General features: G+C 39.9%; 1 protein-coding gene across 1 annotated transcript; it reads right to left on the reverse strand.

Annotated features, from left to right (window-relative positions):
- Window positions 1–3138: 3138 nt before the first annotated feature.
- On the reverse strand, window positions 3139–6573 carry LOC104918336 (somatostatin receptor type 2). Its single transcript, XM_010730055.3, has 2 exons — window positions 6170–6573; window positions 3139–4394 (listed from the first exon to the last, which is right to left on the reverse strand). The coding sequence occupies exon 2, from the start codon at window positions 4360–4362 to the stop codon at window positions 3250–3252; it is 1113 nt and encodes a 370-aa protein (XP_010728357.1). The 5' UTR covers window positions 4363–4394; window positions 6170–6573; the 3' UTR covers window positions 3139–3249.
- Between the last annotated feature and the right edge of the window lie 6703 nt (window positions 6574–13276).

The raw sequence follows: 13276 nt of genomic DNA on the forward strand, positions 1-13276 counted from the left end.
AAACTCTTCTGGCATGAAGCAGCTCCAGTCATGCGTTTGATTTTGGCGCCACTTTGTGGTGAAAACCAAGAAGCTCAGATGAGGTCTGAAACTCAAAATCAAACCTGCCTTTAGGGTTGTGTGTAATGCAGGCATGTGAAAACGTGTCAAGAAAAGAATATTTCTACACCTCCAATGAGAGTCTCACACTGTTTTCATACTTTTGGTCTAACATGCCGCACGTTATTAGTCATTAGCAGCAGGCATTAATATTACATAAAAGATTCTGTGACAAACTTTAATTGGTACATGTCTGATTTGTGATGACTTGCAATTATTTTGGAAATAATTGTCAAATGTAAAATGCAGACCTAATTTAGTATTAATTGAAAGAACAAATTAATTACAGCTTTTCATTTAAATATTTTATATCTTTCGGTAATAATTTGTCACAAAGAGGAGCATTCCACAATATTACACCACAAGAGTCACTTATTACTGACTTTATTTCATTTCAACACAACTATACACAAACTTTGTTTTCTCCATCAAACTTTGGGTACAGTCTAACAGAACAGAAACTGGAACAACATACTGACTGAAAACCTTCTATAGAAACAGTTAAACCTATAACAATTGTGGCAAACTTGAGCTCATGAGACGTACTAGTTGAGAAATAAAAAACAAGATTTATCATAAAAGCACACTAACTACAAAAACACACATGGAGAAAATATGGTCCTAAGAAAAGCAGAAAAATAAACTGAGCGTAGTTGTAAGAATCATAATTACTACAAGAACAGCTGTATGATATTGTACAATGTGTGTATGTCCAGTCTAACATTGTTGTATTCTCTGATACAGTAAGCGAGGTTTGGTTTCACATTTTGTTCTGCACACCAACACAAACTATACATTTTAAACAGGTTTAATGTAACAGTGTTTGATGAGGTGTTTGGTTTCACAGCTTGGGGGATGGTGATATTAATGCTCGAGTCATCTAAGCAATGTCTACATTCCTAATTCATGTCCAGAATCATCTCTTGTCATTTCTATTATTACTATGCTAATTAATGTAACCATGGGACCGACACACACTTGGTCACTGTTGCTATGGAAATATAGGACATTGGAGGTGTGTCACATCATTCGCTACATATAGAAATTGATTCGTCATGCCTGGAGGATCAAAATGTGTGTATGCACTTCTGCGTATCATGCAATACTGTGACATGAAGAACTTATATGCAGGTAATCAAAAATCATGCGTATAGCAGTTTGTATGTGTTAAGTGAGGACTGACTGACGGACGGACTCGTCGGTGAGAGCGGCGGATGCGGTGATCTCTCCTCCTCCACCTCCTCCGTGTGTGTGTGTGTGTGTGTGTGTGTCATTGGAGGGGAGACGATGTAGGCGGGCCGGTTTAACGTCAGAGATGACACACGCACAGCTCACGCAGGGAGATCACGACTCAAGACTGAAGAAGTGATGAGCATGACACAGCTGTTCACATCTGTACTGAGGGCTGATTCAAGGATTCAAGGATATATATATATATATGTGTATATGTGTGTGTGTATATATATATACACACACACCACTGTCACTGGCTTTGGTGTATATGAGGGAACCTGCAAATGTTGGGCGAAGGTTTAATAACTCACAATATAGATAGTAATCTGACTACAGAAAGACAAGGAGTCACAAGATGGCAGGGTGAACTGTGGACTCCTGGAGCAGCACAGTGATGATGATAAAGGAACACCAGAGCCTCTTCAGGATAAGTGTTCTAGCCCTTCACAAATCATCTTGGAGACATCTGGAGACAGAAACAACACTTCAAATGTGGCCTCACAGATTAAAAAAAGGAGGATGCATCAGTGTACACCGCGTTTACAAGTAGCTTGGGATGGGAGGCAGCATGGCACAAGCATAGTCTTGCTATACTGAGTCAAAGAGAAAATAGAAAAACAGAGGAGTAACCAAAAACACACAAGAGACAGTTACCAAACAGTGTTTTCTGTAATACAACACAGGGAAATAACAATAAAATTATTAATATGTGTTTAGAATTAAAGAGAGGTGGACGAGAAATGGGAGTAAAATAATAATTTGCGGCTGACATAAAAACATGAATCTGAGCCACTACTCAATTGAATAATTTAGAATCATGCAGTCTGGCATTTTTGATAAAGTTACTATAACAACTGCAAACAACAACAAGTAACAGTATTACATGACATACATAAATAATGGTAAAATAAGCTGTGACAGAGCACAGTTCCCAACAGTCCAGTAGAAACAGGCATACAGTGACATTACTTTATATAATACTATACAACAGTGTAGTACAGTGTCTATACATCTTAGCAGCAATTTGGTTAGAGGCAGGCTCGGTATATCAACCAAACCAGTGCTATTTATGTAATATAAATTATGCATGTAGCCTTAATGAAGCAGCGAGTGACATGGTATGAAATACTTTCCTGCTGATTGAATACTCTTATTCACATTTATGTTTTAATACATTTCAGTAAAATTGGTCACACATCAAATCACACTGCTGTACTACAGAACACAAGAGTTGCACTGACATTCATTACCTTTTTAGTGTCTGAAAGAAATGTCATCGCTTTTTCACAAGTCAGATTTAAAGTTTTAAATAGAAAAACCCTCCAACTTTTCATACAGTTTCTGTTTTCTGTACAGTTATTTACAGTCGCACCACCTTCCTGAAGAAATAACCTGGAACAGAAATAGAGGAGTGATAAGGGTGCCAGTTTTAACAAGAATGAGCACAGTGTTGAGATGTTATTTTTTTACACAGTACAGGACTATGGAAATTTGCCACAGGCCTTCTGCTGTAAGCTATGTATATAATCCTAGGTTTCCACGGAAAATTCAGATCACCCGGGGGACCATTGGCAAGTTGGCATTCGTTTCCCTTGTACCTTACCTCAATACAGAGAACAAACATTCAAACAGATTTTCATTTACAGAACAGAACAAACAGTCGGATGAACTTCTGGTTATATTATACTGGATTTGTTTACAGGGAAACACAACAATGTGTCCAAGGCAGATAGAAGAAAGAACAGTGTACTTCCACGTGTTTTTCATTTGGTGTTTTCATGTTCCTCTGTGAAGTCTATATTTAATTATGTTTTCACCATCTCTGATGTGATCTTACAGATATTCTACAGATTTAAGAGCCCACTCCCCTTAGTTTCAAAGAGATGCCTGTCTGTATGAGTCCTACGACCTTCCTCCTCAGATGCTGGTCTGCAGGTCGCCATTCAGCAGAGTACTTTGGGTCTCCGTGGGGTCATTCATCATGCGAGACTTATCCTGCCGGCTATCGCTTCGATCTACCTCATCCAGCCCACCCACCTTCTTTAGACATAAAACATTCTGGAAACTCTTCTTGAAGTTCTCCGACAGGAATGCATAGAGGATTGGGTTGGCGCAGCTGTTGGCGTATCCAAGAACCACCACAAACGCAAAGGTGCTCCTCAGGATGGGAGTGGTGCTGATTGTTCCCGTCACCGAGGTGACGTTGAAGACGTAGAAAGGAAGCCAGCAGAAGACAAACACTGCCACCACGATGGACACCATCCGAGTCACCTTCCTCTCTGACCGTTTCCTCTTGGATGAACCCACACGGATGCCTGAGGATTTCACCTTAATGATGATGAACAAGTAGCAAAGGCAGATGACCATGAGGGGCAGCAAGAAGCCCAGGATGAAGGTGTAGAACATAAACGCTGTGTAGTAGGCCTCTTCAGGCTCAGGCCACACGATCGTGCAGAAGCAGCCATCATGCTTTGTGATGATCCCACTGTAGAAAACAATGGGAAGGTTAACCATCAGTGACACCCCCCACACTGCTATGTTAATAGTCTTGGCCATGCGTGGCTTGCGCCACTTTGTGGACTTAATCGGATGCACCACAGCCAGGTAGCGGTCAATGCTCATGACCATCAGGCAGAAGATGGATGTGAACTGGTTCAAGGAGTCAACAGTCATCACCACCCTGCAGAGCACGGGACCAAACGGCCAATGAACCAGCGCCAGCTGGATGGCGATGAACGGCAGGCCCAGCATGAAGAGCACATCAGCCACTGCCAGGTTGAGGATGTAGATGTTGGTAACTGTCTTCATCTTAGCATAGCGCAGGATGACGTAGATGACAAGGGCGTTCCCACAGAGCCCCACGGTACAAACCAGAAAGTACAGGCAGGTGATGACCACCGTGCTGGTTTTGTTGAAGCTGTGGTCTGTGTAGTTCCCTTGGAGATTGGTCTCATTGCCCTGCTCAAAGCTATCATACATGAGGTGCTCCGAGAGGTTCGGAGGGGATGATGGGAAGATCCAGGAGTCCATGATACCTCACTGTCTGTGGATTATGGCATCACCTGAACACATAAAAATGTATGTCAGTATGCAAATACATTAAAATCAGCTTTTTATTATAAATTATTTTTACAGTCTTGGCAGTTATAGTCCAGTTAACCGAGAATAAAAAAAGCCATTTCACTTGAAATAGATTTTTATATTGATTTTTTTGCTTTCCAGTAAAATCCATACTTATCATCTTCATTTGATATTGAATGTGAGCTCTCCTTCTTCCTCTCTTCTGACTACTTGCTGACGGATGTTAGTCTATTGAACCAATTGATCTAAACGTAATACATGCCTCTCAAGTGCCATTTTTTGCATTGCAGCTCAAGAGTGAGGAGACACAGTAATCATTGTGACATCATGAATCCATCCTATGAGTCAAACCAAAAGCTGACGTTCCTGTTAGCTGAAGAAGTCACAAAGAAAATGTGTTTTTTTTAATCACCCTTATGTTCAGAGGTACAGCACCTCTATGAAGGATTTTATCGATTTTGTATCTGAAGCCTCTTTCTGATTTATAGCATGTGTAAAGAAGAGTACCTCAGGGTCTATGGTAGTGATTTCCACCCGAGGCACAGACATTCTCTGTGTGTTTATTTGGTCAGGCACTACCACCAAGGGAAATCACTCCGCACACCCTACAGTCATCAGCTTTTCCTTGGGGAATTGCTTGCCCTTCACATGATAGGCTGTGGCAGGTTACACCGAAAGACACATTTTTTCAATTTATTAGTGGGTGGGCATGGATGTAAATTAATTCCAGCCTAAGTAATTGAATGAGGGGAATCATCGTACTGCCGATAGCCTTGACACAGTCAGATTGAAGTGCTTGTCACTGCCACTGCACAGGAGGCAAACGTGGTCTGACAACTTTGTTTGGTGCCAATAACATGAGATTTTTTATTACGCCAGTTTATCATTTTTACCATGGCAGCAGAATTGTGTGGAGTCTTGTTTTTGGTGAATTGGTGACCAGATGTTTGAGCTCAATGAAAACATCAGCCTGTTTGTCCATAAATGTGCGTTGTCTGAGTCAGGTGGATGGACAAAATATTGTGTCATGTAGCAGTTGGAAACGCTTTGGGGGAAACATCTTCTGTTTGTGTTGCATAAGATAAACACATGATTATTGATTAGTCATAAAGAATGTCCAACTGAAGCATTTGTTAAATCATCAAGTCATCATTATGAAATAACTGTGAGGCATTATGTATATCAAGCAACAGGTATTCTTTATATAAAAACAGCCATGGAGCCAGTACAGTCAAAACTGTTTCCACCAGAATAACTGGTGAAATACCACTCACATAAAGTGGAAACTTCAAGTTCCTTTTTTCAGGTAGTATTTTTCTTCTTCACTGATCAAGGCCATAAATTCTACTCTAACTTTTGCTTTTAGCAACTACAAGGTAGGAGGTGGATACTCAGCTGAATAAATGATTATATTCTCAGAGTTAATCATGCAAATCCAGCTCATGGAAAATAATGTGAGAATGAGGTCAAGACAGGAATTTAATTTTAAAATGTTCCCAACTCTGCCAGCTGAGGATTTTGTGGAACGAAATCGTGTTTGTTCACCATTTCACCAGGGCAACGCGCAGACTGGGACACATGGAGACACCACAGTAAATATTGTATTGTTTCAAACGATAAAAAAAAAATAAAAAATCTTCATGTTTGAGTAATGGAATAATCAAATTGTACATAAAATGTACATTTACTGACATGTGCGTCATCTGTGACAATTCAGCAGTCATTCCACTGTAAGTCAACAAAAGTATCATCTTACCTGCAGCTGGATTTGATCTCACTATTTACATAAGACATACGACACTCCTGCAAGGAAGTATTTCAGTGTTTATGGCAGATTCATCTTCAAGTTTGTCTCACCGGCGGCGTAGTGAAAAAAACATCTCTGGAATGTGAATTTCCATTTTAATAATCCAATTATGTAGCGTGCATTTAACACGAGGAGAACGAAATTAAAAAAAAAGGTCGGACAAGTACATAATGTATAAAAGCCGCTTTGCTCTGCTAAAAGCGCCTATGCGCTCGTGGTGTGGCGCGCTCTGTGACTGGCACCAGCTGGAGAGCGCGGATATGTTAAAGGACGCACATGAACAGCGCCGAGGAGGTGCTGAAGAGACCTCTGACCACCTCTGAGCGAAGGAGAGGCTGTCTCCTGTGATACACATCCAGTACTGCATACAAATGATGCCAAGTTAAGTAGAGCGCACATTTTAATGGCACCTTAATAAAAATTCATGGAGAGCGAAGCTTGTTGAACATGGTGCTGAGAGTGGGCACGGAGAGGAAAAATGGCCATTTAAAGTCACAACCTTTAACAATATTAAAACACAGCAGGTCTTTTGGACACATCAGGGTGAAGTAGGAATGTAACTTTTCTCCCCAATACTCGAGCCGAAGTGCTACTTCCATGTTTTTCTCAAAATTCGCACTGACTTTTCTCACTAAAGGATGTTAATGGATGAATAATTGCTGAATAAATTTGACAGTATGTTGCAAAAAACAGGAAATGCTCTCACAATGGGCCTTTGAAATGTGTCAATATAATATAATTAATTAGTCAAACATAACCCGTTTTTACGCACGCCCCCACGACCATTTATCGGAGTTACATACAGATGTAAATCCTCTTTTGGGAACAATATTGCTTTTTTTTATGAAGTGTTTATGCAGGTGTGAGTTCTGGGTCTTGGTTAAATTAAATTACAGCCCACCCAGATCCAGGTCCACCCGTGCTCCACACTCCAACCATCAGAGGCAGCAATGAGCGCGGAGATGCGAAGCAGCGCTGAAATTACGCGCCGTGAAAATCCCACACGCTCCCCAAGCAAACTTCATGTGAACATGTGTTGTTGTTAATCAGATAAGATAAAAGTATAAAATATGTGTGGGTCTGTATGTGGACGGATACTGGCCTTTTCCGCGTTGTGGTGGTTGCCCAGGCCTCAGATTTTCTCCAAACATCTGATCATCAACCTACATCCAATCTCCAAAACATCAGCCCACTGTGTGTGGATGATCATACAGAGGCCATTCAACCCTTCACAGTTTGATAGAAATGCATCCCTGCATTCTGGTGTGTATTCTGGAGTGTATTTCAATCTGCTGCACAGGTAAGGTGCGTTTCACCTTTGTCAACTAAAGTGGTACTTATGTGGCAAAAACATGATTAAAGTAAACCAAATAATACGCAGCGAGCAAGGGACTGATGAGGGAATTTGTTTTAATCTAGGGATCATCTTCTGTCACCTAAAATGATGCTTTAACTTCTGAACTATATGACCTCTCTAGTTTTCTTGGAAGTGTTTGGTATTGGTTCATTTAAATACTATTTTCTATGCTTTTACCCACAGTCACGGATTTGGGTTTCTCTCCACATTTTAAAATACAAAAAGGTGCAGGGCTGCTTTTATGTCATCTAATGACTTAAAATCAGATTGGTCAAGTCTGGAGGTCTCATCTAACTAAAGGGAATCAGCTGCTTTGCTGTCAGTGCAAACCACTTCAAAAGTCAGAGGATCCTTCACACAACTCCTCACCTCAGCAGGGATACTGAACTCACCAAATTTTGGGCCAAAGGTTTTTTTCAGTGCCTCCAAGAAGCCTCAGTCACTTTAGTTAGCACGGCTGAGGAGCAGGTTCTGTCGTGGAGGGAATTGAAGCGGATAGATGTGAGCTTCTTTTGAAATATGTTGATTTTTAACAAGAAGAGTATGTTTTATTCCTGACCCGTAGGTTAGGTAGCTTCTTATTTCTTTGTCGATGGAGCTGAGCTGATGCATTCCTCATGTTATCAAAGTCATGCACTGACTTGCTGCGACTCCATGTCTCTTAAAGGTGTCAGGCAATCTGCTACTGAAGCAATGTATTGATAATAGATGCTTGTTCCTTCTCTTTGTTTTTTAAAAACTCAACACTGATTGATTTCACGTTATTCTTTGGCCAAAAAGTAATTAAATGAGAGCTGGGAAAGCATGTCTTGCTGCCAAAGTGTGTGCAATTTTGCAAAATGAGAGACGGTGGTAGTTTGTCTTACTCTGTGTGGAGGTTTTGTTTGCACATGAACTCTGCATGGCGCAGGCGGAAAGGTCACTGGGGAAATTAAATGAATTAAGAAGAAAAAGCCATAAATCATTAGAGGTTATCTTGCCCGAAGGCGCAATCAATGACCCATTAACCTGTGGTAAGTACTATATGGGTAAAATTTTGCTGTGACAGTTTAACATTGATGTTTTGACTAGAATGATGTTTTCATTTACCTTCTTGAGATGTTAGGGCAGTTAAAGATTAAAAAAAAGGATTATTGATGAGACAAACCAAAAGGACCCTTCAGGTATTAGCGTTGTTTATCAGTATTATTTTAGAGTGGCACAAGAATGCCAATACATATTGGCATTAAATGATGTCTGGAGTGAACTCTTGATGGCTCCTTGGGTTGATTGAATTTGGTTACTTCAACTGATAGTGGAGATATAATGCAGGAGAAAGCTCAAAGCTCAGGTCTTTATTTGCTTTCTAATTACTGAGGCATGACCAAGCACCCCTCTGTTCCAGGCCCTGAATTAAAAGCATTGATTATACATCCTACCAGGGTAAATTGACAAACAATTAGTAGCCCAAGGCTGCTACAAAATATTCAATGAATATTGCTGCTGCTTTTGGCATTTTTGTAATGATTCAGCTATGAGAGAAATGTATTAACCGGGTGTTCTGAAATATTGCTGCAATATTTTAGCACAGAACAAATGTTCTTCAGTGGCCTCATGCAAACCTTTTATCATTTTCAGATTCATTAAGAGGAGATAAATCAGATTTAGAGTTGTGTTTTTTTATCAGATAGATCAAAGCCTGTGTGCACGTCAGTCTGTTTCATGCTGCAATAGATGCAGCGTTTGTCCCCATGGATTGAATTCAGACCTCTTCCATCTCAGTCATAAGGACATGTCTTGCTAATTGCCAACCAATAATAATGATTATATATAATGAGCTATTCTGATATATGACAAAAACAGATGGAGCAGTGTAGTATTTGCTTTGATAGGGCTGCTCTTTTTTTTTCAATGATTTATTGATTGATGTGTTGATCATTATTTTGATTAATTGGTTCATAAAATGTCAGATAATGTCAGGATGTTGTTGAAAAATGGCCATCACAGTTTGTCTGACCAACAGTCCATAACCTAAAGATATCGTGAAGAGCAGCAGGAAGTCTTCACGTTCAAGGAGTCAGAGAAAACAACCATTTCATTTTCAAGGGTTTCTGATTGGTCTATACATTTTTAAGTATTAAATAACAAATGTTTACCTTCAGTTTAATGTACACTCAGTTACAACAGTATGACAGTAAATCCTGCCCTAATGAAGGTTATGATGTTGTGTGCATTAGTTTTAGCAAGGTGTACCTAATAAACTGGCAACAGGATGTATGTTGCACACTGATTTAGAAAAATGGACCTTTTTAACTGGGAATATATTTGAGGTGTTCTAATATTTGATATCCATTTGCCGGCCAAGCAACACGTTTCCTCTGTGGCCACAGTATAATTGTGACTCTTATCAAGTCAGAACAGTCTCAATCCATAAGCCAACTTGTATCGGCTGCTCTGTGTGTCCTCTTTACACATTGCTGTTTATTTACGTAAAATGAGTCTGGCTGCTGTGATAAAGGCCGCAGAGGCTCACTCTAGCTCCTAGGAGACACCGTTGTGGTGACGGCGTTATTCTGGAGGATGTTGATCTGGGCGCTCTTGATGCTCTTTTCAAAAAGCAAACACTAAAAGAGGGACTGTAGTATCATCATAAACACTGTCGTAACACACCTCTTCCTTGACATTTATACCATATTTTGCCTTGTCACTCTTAGATTCTGACATAAACTGACATAAATACCAGCTTGTGGCACACTAGGCTGTATTAGACAATGCTGCTTTTGTGGTCAGTTTTGAGATGCTCCTTATTTTTACTGCCTTGTAATGAATTTTCTGCCAAAATTTGAGACCCATTCTACTTACTTTTGCTGACTTGAATGTGAAAGTCCCTTATTCATCTTGGAAGACTGATAAAATGATCTTATGTCCACTTATTAGCTTTTTCCAGAGTGTCCATCTCATCACGTCTTCATCAGCATTCTCGTGAAAACCCCCCTTGAGCACAGGCTGCAGGTGTGATCACCTTCTTCATATACAACCACTTTCATGTCACGTGACCACAGTTCTACACTTAGGTCACGTGATGACATCTGATCCATCTCCATGACAACTGAGCGGACTTATCTGATGAAGACTGTGAGATGCAGTCGAATGCTCTGGAAAAAGCTTAGAAATAAACCTTGTATTAGGACATTTTTGCTAAAGGTTTGCTGACTGTGGAATGCTGTATAAAAACTCACTTAATATATAAATATGAATATATAAACATATCCACTGTAATACATATCCATGTATTGACTGTATTACCACTGTAGTTTATAGCTGTACAAACTCTACAGTAGATGTGATGTGTTGAACATGAGCAGGCGTAATTCCTGAAGGAAACAGATTTCAAATTAAAAGGTTCCTGTCAATGAGTGTGACATATTTAGGCCACATGCCTGAGTTTTCATGAATCACAGGCACAATATTGTGCTGTTTATCTTTCGAGGAGGTACAGATGTGAGACTGCAGGTGATAGCCAAACTGGGACCAAACAGTCTGAAAGACGATGAGGAATTTAGATCTACTGCAAATCAGAGGTCTTAACAGAGAATATAAATACTAACTACGGTAATTCCACATTTCTAACAATAGATGTTCCTGTGACATTTGAAATAGCTGCATGTAAAATCCAAATGAATTAGACATTCATCTCTGTGGCTGTAATGCTTCATTTAAATTGGATTATAAATTGTCGAATTTGGGGGTAAAGTTGAGATGATACAGCAACAGTGCTGGAGGAAGTGCATATTTATTCCCCTGTGTATTCTGTGTTGTGAAAACTGTTAAATGGCTAATTAGCGATATTAATGTTGCCTGTGGTGTGATTTATTAAATCAAACATTAGGAGGTTTTTCTATTATTTTGCAGCTACAGAAATCGTTTTATACCATATTACCCACAACATACTTTACAGTGTAGTTGAATTTTGTGGTACATCCACCGAGCTGCTGCTTTGCCTGTTGTCACCTGTTTGTATGTAATAGCTGACAGCCGGTCAGTTCCTGGCGTGGCTGTAACTGTACTCTCAGAGCCTCAGAGGCTTGTTGCAACCTGTACCCTGGCATGCAAAGCAGACGCTGGTCACTTTTTCTGTTTTGCAGAGGAGCTAAAGAACTGCTTTCAAGGCTTTTAGGTGTGATTGATTGTGTTATTTTGTCACATTCATTCTCAAAGCGTTACAGATTAAAAATGTACTTTATGAGTAAGACGAAACATTTGAGACGAGATTAATTGAAATCAGTGTTTATTGTGCAGTTTTGTGCCTTGTGGTATTTCTATTTTGGGGGGTACTTTGTGTTTCATGTTAATTTCATTTTCCTTTTGCTTATCCATACACATGTTTTATTTCCAGTGGAACATACTAATTAAAATGTAAATGAAGCCTTTGAATGATCTCTACGATTTTCAGGATTTAAGATCAGTGCCACATCTGAGCTTGGCAGCCAGCTCACAACCTTTTAAGATGTATGTGGGTTGGCATCTTATTGCTGTATGTCTTCAGAGTCTGCGACGGTATAAAGCACTGAATGTTATCCCATTACCAGATTTTCCTTCAAAGTGCTGATTTTCTTTTGTTCTTGGTGTAGATTTATGGTGCATTGAAATAGTTTTTTTTTATCCCCTTTTCATTCCAGCCGCCAGACAATTTTATAAACTTCTGACTCTCAGAAGCTTCAGCCCAGAAGGCTGTAGACTGAGCTGTAACATTGTCGTACTCACATTCCCTTTGAACGATGAATGGCTGGTTGTGGCTGAGTAACAACAGATAGTCTTTTTTGCTGTGAATTTGGCCTTAAAAAACAAACCGGTGGAACAAATAATTTTTTTATAAAATGAAACTATTCATCATACACTTGTTTTCTTTCATTCTTTCTTTTTTACAGTTTTTGTCTGTGTTTGGCCAGTTGGTAACTTAGCATTTGTGCCTTGCAGTAATGTAACTGACTCCAGTACTGTACTTAAATACATATTTGAGGTACTTGTACCTTTCATTTTGTACTATAATATTGTACTTTTAGTTGTTGTTTTTGTCGCTTTGTTATGTATTGAAGTACACCATGTAAATTATTGAGCTTTAGAGGTGCTGCTAGGTGGACAGCTGTTTTCCCATGTTACTAGCCTTTGTACTAGGCATAAATATGCTATGTGACCCATGTTCCACTGTTATACACGACTTCTCGCCGCCATTCTTCTTAACAAATGTCACTGCTGATTACAATATGGTGCTGTGATGGCTATTACTCCTGTTTCATTGGCATACTGGTGGTGTTAGTGTCATGTCGATTCTTCTTAGTGGTATGCTGCTTTGATAAGTGGGATGTTGTGACCAGGGGTTAAAGTGGCAAGAAAAGGAAGAGCTGAGCTAAGCCAGCTGGCTGCTGCGTGGCTGAGCAGTGTGGGTCTGGCATCGGTTGTTGACTGATGGGGTGAGTTAGTATGATGGTAATTTATTTTCCAGCATTCAGTCTTGTGTATGTCACTCTTGGCTGATGTCCAAGCTGATGCTCACTCACGTCTACAGAGTAACAGGAGGCTGACTGCAGTTCATTTAATGCCCAAAGGTGTCATTATAATAAGTCGTTTATGTCGATTTCTGGGCTCCACAGATGTGATTTTAACCATCTCTAAGAGTTTACCTCTCCCCCCCGCTCTCTTCTGTCATGGCACGTAAGACT

Source organism: Larimichthys crocea, chromosome XII (genome assembly GCF_000972845.2).
Source record: "Larimichthys crocea isolate SSNF chromosome XII, L_crocea_2.0, whole genome shotgun sequence".
Taxonomy (NCBI): Eukaryota; Metazoa; Chordata; class Actinopteri; family Sciaenidae; genus Larimichthys; species Larimichthys crocea.